Source organism: Bos javanicus, chromosome 10, assembly GCF_032452875.1.
Source record: "Bos javanicus breed banteng chromosome 10, ARS-OSU_banteng_1.0, whole genome shotgun sequence".
NCBI classification, from domain to species: Eukaryota; Metazoa; Chordata; class Mammalia; order Artiodactyla; family Bovidae; genus Bos; species Bos javanicus.
This window is the reverse complement of record NC_083877.1, coordinates 4,954,637-4,975,205: the sequence shown is the minus strand read 5'-3', so window position 1 is coordinate 4,975,205 and position 20,569 is coordinate 4,954,637. Positions and strand designations below refer to the sequence as shown.

Sequence of the window (20,569 nt, the reverse complement as noted above, 5' to 3'; positions counted from 1 at the left end):
GACGCTTACTCCTTGGAAGGAAAGTCATGACCAACCTAGATAGCATATTTAAAAGCAGAGACATTACTTTGCCAACAAAGGTCCATCTAGTCAAGGCTATGGTTTTTCCTGTGGTCATGTATGGATGTGAGAGTTGGACTGTGAAGAAGGCTGAGCACCGAAGAATTGATGCCTTTGAACTGTGGTGTTGGAGAAGACTCTTGAGAGTCCCTTGGACTGCAAGGAGATCCAACCAGTCCATTCTGAAGGAGATCAGCCCTGAGATTTCTTTGGAAGGAATGATGCTAAAGCTGAAACTGCAGTACTTTGGCCACCTCATGCGAAGAGTTGACTCATTGGAAAAGACTCTGATGCTGGGGAGGGATTGGGGGCAAGAGAAGAAGGGGACGACAGAGGATGAGATGGCTGGATGGCATCACTGACTCGATGGATGTGAGTCTCAGTGAACTCTGGGAGTTGGTGATGGACAGGGAGGCCTGGCGTGCTGCGATTCATGGGGTTGCAAAGAGTCAGACACGACTGAACAACTGGTCTGAGCCGTCTAGACTAGTAGTCGGAGAAGGCAATGGCAACCCACTCCAGTATTCTTGCCTGGCAAATCCCATGGATGGAGGAGCCTGGTCGGCTGCAGTCCATGGGGTCGCTAGGAGTCGGACTAGACTGAGCGACTTCCCTTTCAGTTTCCCTTTATGCATTGGAGAAGGAAATGGCAACCCACTCCAGTGTTCTTGCTTGGAGAATCCCAGGGACGGGGGAGCCTTGTGGGCTGCCATCTATGGGGTCGCACAGGGTCGGAGACGACTGAAGCGACTTAGCAGACTAGTAGTGTTCCTCACACCCAAGACTCCTCCAGCCCTGGTGGCATACTCGGAGAGAAGAGCTACAGGGGGAGGGAGATCACTCCAGGATGTGGCCTGGAGCCCCCACCCCCTGGAAATGGGAAACTGGGGGTGTGCAGGGTAGTGAGAGCTCTGCATGTCTCCCACTCCCCTTTCTTGCACTTGTTCCAGGAACAGTCCCTAGGCGAGCCCCTAGAATGGCTGGGTCCAAACTGAAGAACTGAAAGGGAAATTTGATCACCTGTTATCTGGGGAGGTGTGGGCATGTTAGGGAGGCACCCTAAAAGGAACAAAAAAGGAATTCCTCTGGCTACATGCCTGGATGGCTGAGTGGAGTGGAGGGTGGTGGAATCTAGGGGGTCCTGGTATCATGTTATGGACTTCCCTGGCAGCTGAGACAGTAAAGCGTCTGTCTACAATGCAGGAAACCTGGGTTCAATCCCTGGAAGGGATCGGGAAGATTCCCTGGGGAAGGAAATGGCAACCCACTTCAGTACTCTTGCCTAGAAAATCCCATGGACGGAAGAGCCTGGTGTCCATGGGGTCGCAAAGATTCAGACACGACTAAGCTACTTCACTTCACTAGTCTTAAGGTGCAAAACACCAAGGTTGCCAGGGCTTCTGTTTGTCCTTAACCGAGTCATTTTAATCTCACTGGGTCTAAGTTTCCTCAATTGTATTAAAAAAAAAAAAAAAAGACTGTTTTTAGTCTCTAGACTCTGAAGACAGGACCAGCTGAGTTCTACGCATGGCTCCATCTCCGTGCCTCGCACAGAACAGCCTCTTGGTTATAATCTGCTGACAAACCCCTAGTTAGACAACCTGGAAGATTCCTTTTAGACTTTAAAATTATATTATCCTAAAATAAGTAATGAAACAATTCACTTGGTCAGTCATTTACAAAATAACGATTATTCTTAAAGAAAAACATAATCTAAGCCAAAAAAAAAAAAGGACCCCATTTCTTTTGACTGGTCTCAGGGCCATGTGCTCCTGATGGGCATTTCAAAGGATCTGACTTGAGTGATTTGATTTCTTCCTCCCAGGGCTGTGATGGTTAAAGGCAGTGAATTGGAAGCATAGAGCACAAAGTTGAGTCTGGAAAACCCAGTAAATTCTGTGAAAAAGAGTCAGTTTTCTGGCTACATATACAGGAATATTGGCGTCCCAGCCTGACTTGCAGGATTTTTGTTACTTTAGTCTCCTTTTGAAAAAAATATTCTGAAATACTGATCCTGAAATGAAAAAACAGTGTAAACTACTGACCTTTAGGATATTCAAGCCCTGTTTCCACATTACAAGTAAAATACACATTTTTAATACAAATACTGCCAAGTAGTAACAGATGTTATTATTAAAACAGTAACAACAAAAAATGAGACTACGGGTATGCAGTGCCATGTCAATCCAAAGAGCAGTTCTGATCTAGAACTGGCGATGTGTAACTAACTAAGCGTAACTATTATAAATGTATGACTCTACGTTCTATGTCAAGACAAGCTCTCAGCTACAGAATTCTGAAAATCCTCACACTCCATCTTCCAAGGTCCCAGCAAAGGGGAAAGGGACTTTTAATCTGAAAGCAGGAGTAGTGATGGAGGTGCTGGTACTGATAACTACCCCAGGCCTCGCTCCTGGGTTACCAGGGGAGGAATCTGAGACATCAGAGCAGGAAGGTTGGAGAAGAGGGGCCCGTTCCACAGGGCTCTGTGGCTTCAGAGAACATGAGTCTTAAGTTACGTTTTTAAACACTGTTTCCCCCAGCCCTAAAATTCATCCAGGAGACAGAAGCTGGCTTAAATGCAAAGAAGAGAAAACCGATCCGCCTGCAGGGCTGCGTCCTAGTCGGGGATGTCAAACGGCTGCGCGCTGATGATCTCCCCGGTCTCGGTGACAATGGCTTCGTAGACCCAGCGGCGGTTGCAGCGGCACTCGGGCCCGCACTTGTTGGAGTTGCACTTGGGGCAGGGGTAGAAACAGCCCAGGCAGTTCTTCTCCAGGCAGTCGCACAGGTCCGCATCATTGCAGATGAGCCTGCCGCTTTTGTCGTACTTCTTCATGACTCTGCAGAGGAAAAGAATGGCGCTAGCAACCTGCCGAAACAAGCTCCCTTTGTTCTGAAGAAGCAGAACCCTAAAGATGACCCAGCCACACTTCAGAACTTTAGAAGGCAGTATGTCCTGGGAAATTCAGTCCATACATTGCCTGACCAACGCAGTCAGGCTGTCACTGAGAGTGATGCTCCATCCTTCCAGCATGCTGGGGGGCGTGATAGCCAACTAAAGCCAATTGTGAGGAAGAACTGACAGAAAGCTTTCGTCTACAAAATTTCACTTAGAAATATAACCATTCTTAATGGGATTTTTTCCTACTACATTATATTCTTTTTTTTTCTTTCTTAACAAGAAGCACTCCATACACCTAAATGGGCTTCACCTGGCGCCTCAGTGGTAAAGAATCTGCCTGCCAACGCAGGAGACACGGTTCCTTCCCTGATGAGGGAAGACTCCCCGTCATGGAACTAAGATGGTGCGCCAGTCATTGAGCCTGTGCTCTGGAGCCTGCGAGCCGCAGCTGCGGAGTCCGAGCGCCACAACTGGAGAAAAGCCCACACAGCAACCAAGACCCAAAATAGCCCCAAATAAATACATCAAATAAAAATTTTTTTTTTTCAAATAGTGGTCAACTTTTACAAAAAAGGAGGAAAGGACTTCCCTGGTGACCGGTCCAGTAGTTAAGAATCTGCCTGCCGGTGCAGAGGGCACAGGTTTGATCCCTGTTCCAGGAACTAAGACCCTACACACTGTGGGGTGACTAAACCTGCCAGTCACAGTGACCGGGGCCTGAGCACTGCAGCACTGCGCTCCACAACGAGAGAAGGCACTGCCGGAGAGGCACTGCAGCTGCAGAGCAGCCCCACTTGTTGCAGCCAGAGAAAGCCCGTGTGTCGCGGCAAAGGCGCGGTGCAGCCAGAAATAAATAGGTTTTAGAAAGAAAAAAAAGCACTGTAGTGAACACAATCACATTTCGAATGACTCAAGATAAGCATCAGAACTGTTAGTTACTATTCTGACATCACTAAGAACAAAAACAGGCAGTTATCCATGAAAAGATGCTTAACATCACTCATTATCAGAGAAATGCAAATCAAAACCACTATGAGGTACCATTTCAAGCCAGTCAGAATGGCTGCGATCCAAAAGTCTACAAGCAATAAATGCTGGAGAGGGTGTGGAGAAAAGGGAACCCTCTTACACTGTTGGTGGTAATGCAAACTAGTACAGCCACTATGGAGAACAGTGTGGAAATTCCTTAAAAAACTGGAAACAGAACTGCCTTATGATCCAGCAATCCCACTGCTGGGCATACACACCAAGGAAACCAGAATTGAAAGAGACACATGTACCCCAATGTTCATCGCAGCACTGTTTATAATAGCCAGGACATGGAAGCAACCGAGATGTCCATCAGCAGATGAATGGATAAGAAAGCTGTGGTACATATACACAATGGAGTATTACTCAGCCATTAAAAAGAATACATGTGAATCAGTTCTAATGAGGTGGATGAAACTGGAGCCTATTATACAGAGTGAAGTAAGCCAGAAAGAAAAACACCAATACAGTATACTAACGCATATATATGGAATTTAGAAAGATGGTAACAATAACCCTGTATATAAGACAACAAAAGAGACACTGATGTATAGAACAGTCTTTTGGACTCTGTGGGAGAGGGCGAGGGTGGGATGATTTGGGAGAATAGCATTGAAATATGTATAATATCATATATGAAACGAGTTGCCAGTCCAGGTTCGATGCATGATACTGGATGCTTGGGGCTGGTGCACTGGGATGACCCAGAGGGATGGTATGGGGAGGGAGGAGGGAGGAGGGCTCAAGACGGGGAACGCTTGTATACCTGTGGTAGATTCATGTTGACATATGGCAAAACCAATACAATATTGTAAAGTTAAAAAAAAAAAAAAAAAAACAGGCAAACTGAAGACTCCTCTGCTAACCGTCTCCTGAGGCCATGGCTTCGGTCCCTGTCTCATTCCGTTTTCCACCCAGGGTGGAGGCAGGACATTCTATATGAGTGGAGAACACTAGAGAGCTACCTCGTGATTTGCATCCGCTTGATGCCTTCAGCCTCTACAAGTCCAGGAAGCAAAAATCTTCCACCAGGACTCTGCCACCCTCTCAAAACCAAACCATTCTGAAATAAATCCTGCAATATGGAGCTGCTTGAAACCCTGAGAATGACAGAAGTACCTATGTAGGGCCTGTATCCATTATTCCCAGCTGAAGTCAGACAAGGCTATGAAACTCTGACCTTCTGCACCCATGGTCCCCAAGCATTACCTCTGCTTCCTGTTAGCGGAGAAGGTTAAGGGTTACTACACAGATTTGCCTGACCATCTCAATTTAGCAGGACAGCCTTCCAATGAGGACTTACACTGGAAGCATTTCATCTGAGGAATCAGAGCGCCTACCCCCAACAGGAAACTCAGGTGTCAGCAGCCAAGAAGATGGAGAATCTATTATGGGAACGACAGGGATGGGGAGTCACGCAGCCGGCAGAAAGCCCAGCTCAGCCTCTGTCCTCCCTGTGCCTTCACCCAAACACTCCCCACCACGACTCAGACGTCAAGACGGATCCTAGTTGCCTGCCCACCAATGCTATCTATCCGCTCTAAGAGTCTAAGCTAGCCTATGTACAAACTGTACAAGACACACATGCACAGATCAATAAAACACACGTGCCCACTGCCCAGCTTAATGAAGGGGTGCTGCGTCTTTGACGTCTTCTTCATGCCCCACCGGCTGCATCCCTCCACTTGGCCAAAAGGAATCTCATCTCCTTATATTACTTTTTCTGATGCCATATGCATCATTCAGATGCAACATTCAGAAAACTAAGATCATGCCATCAGGTCCCATCACTTCATGGCAAATAGATGGGGCAACAGTGGAAACAGTGGCTGACTTTATTTTTCTGGGCTCCAAAATCACTGCTGATGGTGACTGCAGCCATGAAATTAAAAGACGCTTGCTCCTTGGAAGAAAAGTTATGAGCAACCTAGACAGCATATTAAATAGCAGAGACATTACTTTGCCCACAAAGGTCCATCCAGTCAAACCTATGGTTTTTCCAGTAGTCATGTATGGATGTGAGAGTTGGACTATAAAGAAAGCTGAGTGCCGAAGAATTGATGCTTTTGAACTATGGTGTAGGAGAAGTCTTTTAAGGGTTCCTTGGACTGCAAGGAGATCCAACCAGTCTGAAACTCCAATACTTTGGCCATGTGAAGAACTGACTCATTGGAAAAGACCCTGATGCTGGGAAAGGTTGAAGGCAGGAGAAGGTGGTGACGACAGAGGGTGATGAGATGGTCGGATGGCATCACTGACTGAATGGACATGAGTTTGAGCAAGGTCCGGAAGTTGGTGATGGACAGGGAGGCCTGGCGTGCTGCAGTCCATGGGGGTGCAAAGAGTTGGACACAACTGAGTGACTGAACTGACCGCCTGATGCCATATGTGTATGTATCTCCAAGCACTCTGCGTTTTCCCTTCTGTAATTTTCTTTTTGAATTCTATATCATGATTTGAGATTCATGGTAGTACAGTAGCCATATTCAAATCTACGTCTATATGTATTCCACTGGACAACTACACCAGCTACTCATCTTCTCCGTAGTGGATAGGCGTTTGGGTTATTACTGCTTTATTCTCTTTGCTGTTGCAGAGATGAGTTTGTTGAACATGTATCCTGTTGTACGTGGATGGGTTTTTCCAGGATATACACCCAGGAGTGAAGGTGTTAGGTCATAAGGTACGTAGGCAGCAATGCAAGCTGTTTTAAAATAGTGGTGGTCCTATTTCACACTGTTTCATGTCCCATGGCTTCATCAACAGTGATCTCAGAAGACTAAACTCTTTACCCACCTGGGCAGTGCAGCACTGCCCACACAGTACCAATAAAGAGGCTTCAGCATCCCGAGTGTTCACTAGCCTTTTCGCGTGTGCGTGTGTGTGTGTGTCTAGTCGCTCAGTCGTGTCCGACTCTTTGTGACCCTATGGGCTGTAGCCCACCAGTCTCCTGTGCCATGGGAATTCTCCAGGCAAGAATATTGGAATGGGTTGCCATGCCCTCCTCCAGGGGATCTTCCCAACCCAGGGATCAAACCCAGGTCTCCCGCATCACAGGCTCATTCTTTATCAACTGAGCCACCAGGGAAGCCCAAGAATACAGGAGTAGGTAGCCTATCCCTTCTCCAGGGGATCTTCCTGACCCAGGAATCGAACTGGGGTCTCCTGCATTGCAGACGGATCCTTTACTGGCTGAGAAAGCCTTTTCTTCTATTCACTGTTTGGTTCATTTTTCTCTTAGGATGGTTATCTTTTCCTTCAGAAATAACTTCTCCTACAGTGTGATATCTCTCTTGTTATTTTTAGGGTATCTTGCAAAGGGCATTAACTGTTAATTTTAATGTAGTCAAATATATCAACCTTTTTCTTTATGGTCTTCTTAATTTATGCCTCTGATGTGCTAGCAATAATTGAATTTATGATACTTCTGTGCCCTTCTGATACTTGAATTCATTCCTATGGGTATATTATTTCTCCTAATTGAAAGGGATGGAGTAAAGGGACAAAGTAGGTGATTAAACTGTTAACCTCACTAGAGGACTGTAATGAAGAAAGAAGTATGGAAGACCCCTGTAAGTTAATGATCACTGAAGAGGAAGCAGGTTGGCTTACCCACAAAACCAAGCAGGCTTGCTTAGACCACCACCATGTAACAACAGCATGAGACACGCCCCCAAACAATAAAACAGTGGTGGCCTGAGACCCGCATCCTGCCCAGGGAGTGCAGGAAGCTGATGATCCCTAGCACGTGCTCTCTGGATACATAAAAAGCAATGACTTATGGAAAGATGACATTTCCAAATGAAAGGCCCTCACTGCACTGAGACCTGACATAATTTTTCCACAGTGCCATGACAGTCGTGGCTTGACCCTGCAGGGACAAGAACACTCCCCTGCCCAGCCTGGAGGAGGAGCTGATGAGACAGCTAAGGAAGAGGAAGAAGGTGGTCTCTCCCTCCTCCTCACTTTTCCTTTGATTACAAAACGGTAGCCCACTAAGTTCTCGGGGCCTGGCACCCTCTCGCCTGCCCGTAACCCTCCCAAGCATCCTATTCTAATGAATCACTTCTTACCTATCTCTTTGCCTCTCACCGACTTCTTCCTGCACTGAGACACAAAGGACCAGAGCTCCGTGGAGCCCCTGAAACACCACCTCGAGGTTGCATGATACGCGTGTGCTTAGTCACCTCAGTCATGTCCAGCTCTCTGCAACCCTGCAGAGCCCACCAGGCTCCTCTGTCCATGGGATTCTCCAGGCGAGAATACTGGAGGGTGCTGCCATGCCCTCCTCCAGGGGATCTTCCTGACTCAGGGGTTGAACCCATGTCTCTCACGACTCCTGCACTGGCAGGCAGGCTCTCCAGCAATAGCGCTGTCTGGGAAGCCCTTCATAAGCATATAACTTTCTTAATTCTAATCGTCTTTCGTACTACATCTATTACTCCAGTGCAAGGAATTCTGAAGCATGTTTTTAAAAAATTCATGCCTCATTGGGGATCACAGGCTATTTCTTGAAATTGCTAACTTCCAGACATATGGGGTGATACTGTACTTTAGAAATACATTTTTAGTATACATGCTACTGAAGCGAACACGGAAAATACATTTTTCAATCATAAGAAAGAGGCAACCTGTAATTACTTTGTCAAGGAGAACGCATGCATTTTATAATCCCACAGATCAAATATAATAAATCTTGATCTTACTTGGAGGTTACAGAAAAATACTCATTCATCTTTGACATTCGTGCTTTCTTTTTTTGCTGCCTTGTTTCAGGATTAAAGTCAGCTACCTGTGGTCCAGGATTTTGAAATGCCAAGCATTTTAACTGCCGCTCTATCTGTTGCTATGAAACAAATAAAATGTATTAGTAGTAAGAATCTTATAGTTTTATCTGTTTTACATTGCATCAAGATGAAGTTTCTGTAACTTTTACCATAATAGCATGACAGTTCAGCTCTTTTACCTAGAGAAATAAACAGTTTAATCTGATTAGTTTCAAAAGATGATGTAGAATTTTTCATATTAGGTCATTCTTTCCGAATAAACAAATACATAGTGTAAAACTACATATAATTGAAAAATAAAAAACAAGGGGGAACAGAAGAATTTCCTTTAAACCTGGAAAACACCCCTTGGCTTCAAAAACTGGTGGGGATGAAGTAAAAACCCTTCCCCCAGGCAAAGTGTCCAGAACATAGTGAGAGCACAGCACCAGAGCCCTCCATCCCCAAGCTCAGCAGAGGGGCACCCAGCCTCTGGGGTCTAATAACCGACGATCTGAAGTGAAGCTGATGTCATTAATAACAGAAATAAAGTGCACAAGAAATATAATGCACTCGACTCATCCTGTACCCAGTCCCTCCCCCACCTCAGTCCATGGATAAACTGTCTTCATGAAATCAGTCCCGAGTCCCAAAAGGGTTGGGGACTGCTGCTCTAGGGATGTCTCCAAACTCACTGCCCTGGGGGTGTGGACCCCACCAGGGTGCCGATGCAGAATACAGCCACCTGAGGGATCCTCTCTCAGTCAAAGCCAGGTTGCAAGAAGACGACTCTGGCTTGAATGACTTTCTAGCATGTTAGTAGAAATTTTCAAAATACCTGTTTGGGGATATTTATAATTTGAATTGCCACTCCAGTACTCTTGCCTGGAAAATCCCATGGATGGAGGAGCCTGGTAGGCTGCAGTCCATGGGGTCGCTATGAGTCAGACACGACTGAGCAACTTCCGTTTCACTTTTCCCTTTCATGCATTGGAGAAGGAAATGGCAACCCACTCCAGTATTCTTGCCTGGAGAATCCCAGGGATGGGGGAGCCTGGTGGGCTGCCGTCTATGGGGTCGCACAGAGTCGGACACGACTGAAGCGACTTAGCAGCAGCAGCAGCATAACTTGAATTGGAGAAGGGAAATGGGAACCCACTATAGTATTCTTGCCTGGGAAATCTCATGGACAGAGAAGCCTGGGAGGCTACAGTTCATGGAGTCACAAAGAGTCAGACATGACTGAGTGACTAACACAAACACATAATTTGAAACTGAGGCTTCCCTGGTGGCTCAGCAGGAACAGAATCTGCCTGCAATGAAGAAACATGGGTTCGATCCTTGGGTTGGGAAGATCCCCCGGAGAAGGGGACAGATACCTATTCCAGTATTCTTGCCTGCAGAATCCCATGGACAGAGGAGCCTGGTGGGCTACAGTCCATGGATCAAAGTCAGAAACAACTTACCGACTAAACAACAACAAACTGGAAAGGCAAGTAATAAACATGCTTCAATCAATCCTGAGAACTAGTTCTGATCATGCAGCACACATATCAGGAGGGAAGGCAATGCTCTTTCAAAAGTTGTTGGAAGAAAGTAATCTGAGTTGCCCCAAAACACTCAGGCTAACACATATATGAAATAGGACATTTCTAAACCAAGGGGAAACTTTCAATGTAACAAATTAGTAACAGAACTTCAGGCTTTTTTTAGAAATAAGTCTAGTCATTCTAAAATAACATGGGTATGTTTCTTTAAATTTCATTTTGGTTGGTGTGTATGGCTTTCTCTTACAAACAACCTTAGGAAACAATTCTCTATTTAGGTATGCTGCTGTTGCTAAGTAGCTTCAGTCATGTCTGACTCTGTGCGACCTCACAGATGGCAGCCCACCAGGCTCCCCCGTCCCTGAGATTCTCCAGGCAAGAACACTGGAGTGAGGTGCCATTTCCTTCTCCAATGCATGAAAGTGAAAAGTGAAAGTGAAATCGCTCAGTCATGTCCAACTCTTAGCAACCCCATGGACTGCAGCCTTCCAGGCTCCTCCATCCATGGGATTTTCCAGGCAAGAGTACTGGAGTAGGGTGCCACTGCCTTCTCCATATTTAGGTATGCTATGCTAAGTCACTTCAGTCGTGTCCGACTCTGTGTGACCCCATAGACGGTAGCCTACCAGGCTCCCCCGTCCCTGGGATTCTCCAGGCAAGAACACTGGAGTGGGTTGCCATTTCCTTCTCCAATGCATGAAAGTGAAAAGTGAAAGGGAAGTCACTCAGTCGTGTCCGACTCTTAGCGACCCCATGGACTCTAGCCTATCAAGCTCCTCTGTCCATGGGATTTTCCAGGCAAGAGTACTGGAGTGGGGTACCATTGCCTTCTCCGATATTTAGGTATAGGTGTGTAATAAACACAGCTTAGCATGATCTACTATTCTCTGAAGCACAACAAGGAATTAGATGTTTCTGCTCAAACCCTGGCTCTGCCACTCTTACTGGGGTGCTTTAAGAACATTCCTACTTCTTCTAAGACTCAGTTTCTCCTTTTGCAGACTGGATTAACAATAGTATCTTGTGTTAAGGGTTAGGTGTGTTAACATGGGCCAAGTTCTCGAGCCAGGATAGCATATTATCCTGGGGGAAAAAAACACAAGGATTTGTTAAATGAAAATACTTGACCATATTCTCTGCAATTATTCTACTCCAAGGGTAGGACTTTATCGCATAGGACACTGGGAACTGAGAGGCACAGAGGGGACAGGTGAGATGAGAGCAGCCTGGCAGTGAGCAGGAGGTGGATGAGGGAGCAGAGATCCTTCCCATGGAATCCTGATGGGGCCACCTTCCCACCCAAATCCAAGGCAACTCAGAGACTCCACACGTCCAGAATTTCCCAAATACCACGGAATCATAGTATCCATGTGCCATACCAGTTGCTTCTGTCCGATCTGACAGTTTTTCTCAGAAGTTTGACCCGCAGGTCTCTCTTGCGTGGAATTGGTTTTTCCTGATTGTTCAGTCATTTCTGATCACTAAAGAGAAGTAATTCGAAAAAATAAAAACACATTAACATCATATATTCCAAGTAACTTAACCCTGTGACTTTCCTGCTCTCTCCCTACATCTTACTCTCTTCTCAAAGCCAGACTTACTGGAAAAACCATTGCTTTCCTGGCTCTTAATTTTTCTTTACCACTCACTCTTAAATCCTGCATCTGACTTCTCCAGAATGCTTTACTGACATCTTCTTGGCCGGGTGTTCAATGAGCAAAGTACCTTTGACAGTTCTTAGCATCGCAGACCTAGTAGGAGCAGGCAACCCTAGGGCCATCTACTCCTGCTCAAGAGGACTAGAAATTCTTAGACCTGGGTTCTTCCCCCACTTACGCTTACTTCCTTGAAAAACAGTAAGATGTGTTATCATACACACATCCTCAGTAACTCTGCGAACATCTCTGCTCTGATGGTTTCATTATTACATCTTCCGAAATCATTACCCGGGTTGCCTCCAAAAGCCCTAACTTTCTCACTCAAGTTTTCTGACAAATTTCTAACACAACTTGTGGTAAATGGAAGCAATCCGTTTTCCATACAACTCAGCTGTTTACATGCCTGTAACTTACTTTGAAATACTTCAATATATGTACAAGATGTCTCTGCAGGCACACCTGTGTGTGTATGTGTGCACACGCGCGTCTTAGGTGAAGCTCACACACAGTGCCAATGACAAATGCCCACTCTGAGCTTCTCTGCAGTGTTCTGCCAGAAAGGACCATGCTCCAGAAATGGTACTGCCGCCCTGCGGGCTCCCGCCTCTCTTATCAACCTCCCATGCTGGAGCAGGGCGCTGTTTCTAACAAAGGACCTGAGCGTTATGCTCAGTTCTGACCAGTCCATCCTCACCACCACTCTGCCTGCCAACCAGAAACTCCAATCCCACCAATACCTCTGCATTCTCCCATGTCCGGGGCCACTAGACGTGGACTGCCCACTCTTTTGTATCCCCTCTCCAGGTCCCAAGGTAGGTTAGAGGTCATGTTGACTTTTCTCTCCTAACATTCCTAACACTGACTCTTCCTTTCCATCTGTATCAGGTGGTTGTTTAGTCACCAGGTCGTGTCCAATTCTATGACCCCATGGACTGCAGCAGCCAGGTTTCTCTGTCCCTTGCCATCTCCTGGAGTTTGCCCAAGTTCAGGCCCATTGAATCAGTGATGCCATCCAACCATCTCATCCTCTGAGCCCTCTTCTTCTGCCTTCAATTTTTCCCCAGCATCAGGGCTTTTTCCAATGAGTCAGGTAGAAGCTACCCGAAAGACAGCAATAATAGTAATAGCAATAATGACCACGATGAGCATAATGTTCACCTCAGTCTGACTAAACTTCCACCTTTTTCTGACTCTATGCCTTTATCTCCCTTTTCTTACATCCTTTCTTCAGAAAATGTGTCATTGTGAATTCTTTCTCTACTCCATTGAGATGTAAATCTTTTCCCAGCCTCCTAAGGCCAGTTTTACAAGCTCAGAAGGTCTTTCTCAAGGACTATGAACTATCCCTTTAAAATGTTATCAGCCAGAAAGACCAGGCACCCATTTGCCAGTCTCTGAGAGAAGGTAGAGAAGCCTAACTCACTCAATGGTGGAGTAGTGAGCACCAGTTAGTAAACACAGGTGGCCTAATCACAGAGAACATTTGCAAGCTTTGGAATTACTCAATGTGCTCAACACATCCCATGGATCTTGCCCCTAAAATCCTCTAATATTTCACTCCCACATTTATTTCAGTGGAGTTGAGTTCAGACTGAGTTCTGGCTTTCCTTCTCTATGATAGCATGGTATAAAATCTACTTTGCCTGTTTCACTTGGTCAGGTGCAGTTTTTGCTTTGACACTATCCCATGCAATTTCACATCTCATCAGCCAGACATTCCCAGGGAGCATTTCTCAAGCTATCTGGAGATAAAACCATACGGAGCTATTTTAAAATGATCAATTCCTTGTCAGATGCCAACCCTATTGGGGTGACCACTTGTGGAGGAAAATCGTGATGATCGGCAATAATTAATAAGTTCTCCAGATGAATCATCCTTAGGAAATTACAGGCGGTTAGGATAGGTATAATTTTCTTCACTCAGTTTTGCCATCTCACCCTATAACGACTGCCCACAATTTCTTCCTACCCTAAATTTACCCAGAACATTGTGGTCATGTTGATATTCTTAAATCAGAAACGTCTTTATCTGATTCCTGTGAAGACTTCAGTGACTCCTCTCTGCCAATTACATCCCACATCCCTGGCATATCAGTGAAGGTTCATCGAAATGGACTCTGGTGACCTATCTAGGCTCACCTCCCCACATTCCTTCCCTTGGCCCAAAGCTACTGAGCTACCCACTCCTGTTAACATCCCTCCCATCGCTTACCTAATTCCAGCCTTCCCCTTTGAACCCTGGTTTATCTCTTTATTCCAAGAAGCCTCCCCATCACTCTCATCCTCAAAGAGTCCTTTCTTTCTTGGGCTCAGTTAGAAGCTTCCTCAAGAAAATTGCCCCCAGAGGGGTCCTAAACCTTCTAGCTTCTTCATGTAACAAATTTTCTTCCATATGGGAATAGTCATGACTTTATGATCATCTTTGCAAGCAAGAACATCTTCTGAAAGAGCATCCACTTAACTGCATTGGGAAAAATAAATATTTTATGCAAATCCTCGATCCAACATGTCTTTAAGTCCTTCATGAAATAAATGTTCCGTTCAGTCGCTCAGTCGTGTCCGACTCTGCGACCCCATGAATCACAGCATGCCCGGCTCCCTGTCCGTCACCAACTCCCAGAGCTTACTCAAACTCATGTTCATCGAGTTGGTGATGCCATCCAGCCATCTCATCCTCTGTCGTCCCCTTCTCCTCCTGCTCCCAATCCCTCCCAGCATCAGGGTCTTTTCCAGTGAGTCAACTCGTGGCATGAGGTGGCCAAAGTATTGGAGTTTCAGCTTCAGCATCAGTCCTTCCAATGAACACCCAGGACTGATCTCCTTTAGGATGGACTGGTTGGATCTCCTTGAAGTCCAAGGGACTCTCAAGAGTCTTCGCCAACAGAAATGTAGGTCTCCACAAATAGATTAGATTAGGGGTAAAACTTACTCCTTCTTATTCTGAATAAAGCAAAAGGAATTTTTAGTAGAATTCCACCAGGTCCTAAAACTGTAATTGGATTTTAGTAGGAGCCCAAAATACCTGTCCCAGGAAAAGTAATAAAATGGTTCAGAACTCCATTTATTCCCCTGCTTGGCATTTCCCATGCAGGGGTTCCTAACCAGAGAAGGAAAGCAGGGGACCCTTGAACTTGGGATGAATAAAGAATATCTATTTATTTTTACTCACCTTTAACTGAAATTCTGATATTTCCTTTTATTACAAAGCAACCAACAAACCACAATAGTGTTAGTCACACTTTTCACACAAGTTTTTTATAACTCATTATAGTTGGGGATATGTCAAAATGTCATTGAGACTCACCATCTCTTCAAAATGATGGTAGATCTCATTTGACACATTAATAATAAAAAAAATGCATGATAAGTCACCTGAGTCTTGTCCAGTTCTTTGCAATCTTATGGACTGTAGCCCACCAGGTTCCTCTGTCCATAGGATTCTCCAGGCAAGAATACTGGAGTGGGTTGCCATGCCCTCCTCCCGGGGATCTTCCCAAACCAGAGATCGAACCCATGTCTCCTATGTCTCCTGCATTGCCAGGAGGGTTGTTTACTACTAGCACCACCTGGGAAGCCCCAGTAAAACATATATCACCAACATAAATTGTTTTTTTAACATTTTGCTAAGTGTATTTCAATATGATTGGTTTTCTTTGTAACCTTATAAATTTTTTTCTGTATGATTAAAAACATCATTCTGGGGAAAAAAAAAAACATTCTGAGAAATGGCCTATAGGCATCCATGACACAAATAAGATTAAGAATACTGGAGAGGGTTGCTATTTTCTTTTTCAAGGTATCTTCCCGACTCAGGGATTGAACCTGCATCTTCTGAATCTTTAATGAAAGGCAGATTCCACTTAGCCACCTGGTAAGCCCAGTACATAGCTGCTGCTGCTGCTAAGTCACTTCAGTCGTGTCCGACTTTGTGCGATCCCACAGACGGCAGCCCACCAGGCTCCCCCGTCCCTGGGGTTCTCCAGGCAAGAACACTGGTGTGGGTTGCCATTTCCTTCTCCAACGCATGAAAGTGAAAAGTGAAAGTGAAGTCGCTCAGTCGTGTCCAACTCTTAGCGACCCCATGGACTGCAGCCCACCAGGCTCCTCCGTCCATGGGATTTTTTCCAGGCAAGAGTACTGGAGTGGGGCGCCATTGCATTCTCCAGTACATAGCTAGTACTCAATAAATATTTCATAAATATCATGCTAATAATGCTAATTATTAGGCTCCTACTATGTGTCAAGCACTTTGTTAACCACCATGCTACATATATTATTTCATTTAATTCCACTACTGCACTCTGAACTGCTATCCCTGTTTTACAGATGAGGAAACTAAGGCCCAGAAAGATCGTGTAGGCCACATGGATTTTAAATCCAGATTTGTCTGACTCCCTAAACTAAGCCCTTTTCAGAAAGTTACACTGCTTCAAGCTTTGTTTTTATGATGACCACAGGGTATCATTTAGGGATCGGATATAATCAACCTGAGCCACACGGAGCCTTTTCAATCGAAGCTGGACTAGGAACAGGGGAAGATGCATTTAGATCAACTCAAGTCCGCCTCCTCCCACCTCTCTGTCCCAGCACACACCTCCAAGATGTGCTGGGAAAGGGTCCCATCTCAGACACATGAGCCATAACTGACCTCAGGATTGGATTCAGAAGTCAGCTGAAAAGAAGAAAGTTACATACAGATCAGTTCAGCTCAGTTCAGTCCCTCAGTCATGTCCGACTCTTTGCGACCCCATGAATCGCAGCACGCCAGGCCTCCCTGTCCATCACCAACTCCCGGAGTTCACTGAGACTCACGTCCATCGAGTCAGTGATGCCATCTAGCCATCTCATCCTCTGTCATCCCCTTCTCCTCCTGCCCCCAATCCCTCCCAGCATCAGAGTCTTTTCCAATGAGTCAACTCTTCGCATGAGGTGGCCAAAGTACTGCAGTTTCAGCTTTAGCATCATTCCTTCCAAAGAAATCCCAGGGCTGATCTCCTTTAGAATGGACTGGTTGGATCTCCTTGCAGTCCAAGGGACTCTTAAGAGTCTTCTCCAACATCACAGTTCAAAAGCATCAATTCTTCGGCACTCAGCCTTCTTCACAGTCCAACTCTCACATCCATACACGACCACTGGAAGAACCATAGCCTTGACTAGATGGACCTTTGTTGTCAAAGTAATGTCTCTGCTTTTCAATATGCTATCTAGGTTGGTCATAACTTTCCTTCCAAGGAGTAAGCGTCTTTTAATTTCATGGCTGCAGTCACCATCTGCAGTGATTTTGGAGCCCAGAAAAATAAAGTCTGACACTGTTTCCACTGTTTCCCCATCGATTTCCCATGAAGTGATGGGACTGGATGCCATGATCTTCGTTTTCTGAAGGTTGAGCTTTAAGCCAACTTTTTCACTCTCCTCTTTCACTTTCATCAAGAGGCTCTTTAGTTCCTCTTCACTTTCTGCCATAAGGGTGGTGTCATCTGCGTATCTGAGGTGATTGATATTTCTCCCAGTAATCTTGATTCCAGCTTGTGCTTCCTCCAGTCCAGCGTTTCTCATGATGTACTCTGCATATAAGTTAAATAAGCAGGGTGACAATATACAGCCTTGACATACTCCTTTTCCTATTTGGAACCAGTCTGTTGTTCCATGTCCAGTTCTAACTGTTGCTTCCTGACCTGCATAACAAATTTCTCAAGAGGCAGATCAGGTGGTCTGGTATTCCCATCTCTTTCAGGATTTTCCACAGTTTATTGTGATCCACACAGTCAAAGGCTTTGGCATAGTCAATAAAGCAGAAATAGATGTTTTTCTGGAACTCTTGCTTTTTCTACAATCCAGCAGATGTTGGCAATTTGATCTCTTGTTCCCATGCCTTTTCTAAAACCAGCTTGAACATCTGGAAGTTCACGGTTCATGTATTGCTGAAGCCTGGCTTGGAGAATTTTGAGCATTACTTTACTAGCGTGTGAGATGAGTGCAATTGTGCAGTAGTTTGAGCATTCTTTGGCATTGCCTTTCTTTGGGATTGGAATGAAAACACCCCTTCCAGTCCTGTGGCCACTGCTGAGTTTTCCAAATTTTCTGGCATATTGAGTGCAGCACTTTCACAGCATCATCTTCCAGGATTTGAAATAGGTCAACTGGAATTCCATCACCTCCACTAGCTTTGTTCGTAGTGATGCTTTCTAAGGCCCACTTGACTTCACATTCCAGGATGTCTGGCTCTAGGTCAGTGATCACACCATCGTGATTATCTGGGTTGTGAAGATCTTTTTTGTATAGTTCTTACATACAGATAAGATTACTCTTAAAAATCCTTTCAGAAAATGCTGACTGGGAAGAGCCCTGGACAGACAGGCTTTTCTCCAAGTTTCTCAGGTTAGGAATCAGATGAAGTATTAAAGTTGACTTATATGTACACGTGGCACCAGTGGTAAAGACTCTGCCTGCCAATGCAGGAACAAGAGGGGTTTGATCCCTGGGTTGGGAAGATCCCTGGAGGAGGAAATGGCAACCCCCTCCAGTGTTCTTGCCTAGAGAATCCCATGGACAGAGGAGCCTGGCAGGCTGCAGACCGTGGGGTTGCAAGAGTGGGCCACGACTGAGCGCACACACACTACTACTGTGCGTACATAAGAGCCAACATGACGGAATTGTGTTTACCTTTAAACTCCAGATCCATACACCCGGGCAAGTTTCTCACCCTGTGGAGGCCTCCAGAACTAGGTCACCCCAGAAACAGCACTGGGCCCTGAACCCCACATTTCTGCTCACTCTCAGGTACCCGTCATCGAGGGAAATGCAGTGAAATGACTCACAACCATAAGCACTTAACTCTCTCTTCAGGTTGCCTCCAGCACGGTACAGTTAAAGTCAGCTGATGGTATCTTGCACAAGGTAAAGTCCTTTTTCTACTTTTATCCCTAAGGATATTTTCACATTTTCAAGGGAGGAAAAGTCTTCAGTTTAAGCTCTAGCTCAAAAGTTGGTCTCCACTTTTACTCAGTAGCAGATAAAGGGGTTTATTCAGAGACGCTCTCAGTCAGACACTCCTCAGGAAACATTTAGAAGTAAAACACACACACGTTTTCATTCAATGCCCTTGAAGAAGAGAGTCAAGTTATCTTAATCTCATTCTGTCTCTAGCTTCAATTCCCATTCTTGGTGAAAATGACAGATCACTCAGATAACAGGTGAGCCAAACCCCACCAGGGACCCATTTGGGAAGAGAAACAACTTTGGTGCTGGCGATCAATTGAGGCCATTCCCTTGCTGCTCCCTCCTGGCTGACTCAGTTGTATTCAAAGCCACAAAATCGCTGGATATCTCCAACGAAATCTCCATTCTTCCGTAAGAATTAAAAGTTATCTTGATCCAAGTCTTTGAGCCTGTTTTTAAAGCAACGTTAATGCTTTAGAAACACGTTTATTTGCAATGTATAATGATTCCTAGGAACATTTTTATTGCTGGATTTACCACACATACACATGTAAAATGGCCCAGTATAAAATAATGTGAAAACAGCTATCATAAAGTAATTTGAAATGCATTCAGAAGAGAATATGATAAGCTGTGCAACCATACTGTTGGCTTTTGTTCTATTTTTTGTTAGTGCCAGGAAGGCTGCATTCTGTGGTCATTCTGAATGAAACCAAAGCCCCTAACGAGTTCACACCTCACTCATTATCTGGATCTCTTCAATTATACATTTATATTCCTCCTTGCGATTTTAAGGATTATTTAAAAAAAAAAAAAAATGTCTGCCTGATGAGTCTGCCCCATCAATGCAAAGCAAAGAAAGAAGAAAACTGGTTTATGAGACCAACAGCCTGGGCCACTTCAGCCTGATGCTGCTAAGTATACATTCAAATGTGTCCTGGTAAACATACTTCAGAACCACTCATCCCAAATTTCAAGCATGGAGGTCCTTTTTCCAAAGGCCCTTGTACGCTCATTTCTTAGTTTTTGTTTTTGTTTTACGATGCTCTGCAACAAAAGCACCCCAATTTTCTTCTGCTCTTACCTGCACCACATTGACTGTGATGGTATCTATTCAGAATCGACATCCTGTGGCTTGCTTTTACCTCTCCTCTCTCTGCCAGCCTCAGAGGGACTCAAGAGCATCATTTGAAAAGGAGGGTCTTTCCAGTGATGATTTTCACAATGTTGTGAGTGCCTACTTTGCAAAGACAGTTGCCTTGCCAAGCCGAAGCAGTGGGAAAGAGAAAGCACACATACCTTTATGTTTGGATGATAAGAGGAGAAGAATACCGGACAAAGAGAAACTGTACTGCCTGGTTTCCTTTGTTTTGCTGAGAAACCGCAGAACCCTCTGGGGGGAAAAGTCAGAAGGCCCCTAAGGTGTTCCTACAATTTAACGCTTTGTCAGAGTGGCTGAGAGGAGGAGAGGTGGAAAAACAGAGGGGCTGGAGAGTGGGTATAATTGTTGCCTATCTCTTCCACCATGTGTCTATCTAAAATCATGTAAAATCAGGCAATGATCATTTCATTTGCTCACCCATCTTCAATCTGCAATAAGCAACGAATCTAGAATCCACAATTTAACTCTACTGCTCAATGTTATATCTCAACTTCAGATATTCA

At 45.1% G+C, this 20,569-nt stretch overlaps 1 protein-coding gene across 3 annotated transcripts in view; it reads right to left on the bottom strand.

Annotated features, from left to right (window-relative positions):
• Window positions 1-1,950: 1,950 nt before the first annotated feature.
• Window positions 1,951-20,569, bottom strand: part of LOC133255550 (ARL14 effector protein-like) — a 30,322-nt gene continuing 11,703 nt past the window's right edge. For all 3 annotated transcript variants that reach the window (XM_061429952.1, XM_061429953.1, XM_061429951.1), the window contains exons 2-4: window positions 11,687-11,788; window positions 8,701-8,840; window positions 1,951-2,903 (exon numbers count right to left, since the gene is read on the bottom strand). In XM_061429952.1, coding sequence (XP_061285936.1) covers window positions 2,681-2,903; window positions 8,701-8,840; window positions 11,687-11,779 — 456 coding nt within the window. In that variant the 5' untranslated portion in view covers window positions 11,780-11,788 and the 3' untranslated portion in view covers window positions 1,951-2,680. The remainder of the gene's footprint in view (window positions 2,904-8,700; window positions 8,841-11,686; window positions 11,789-20,569) is intronic.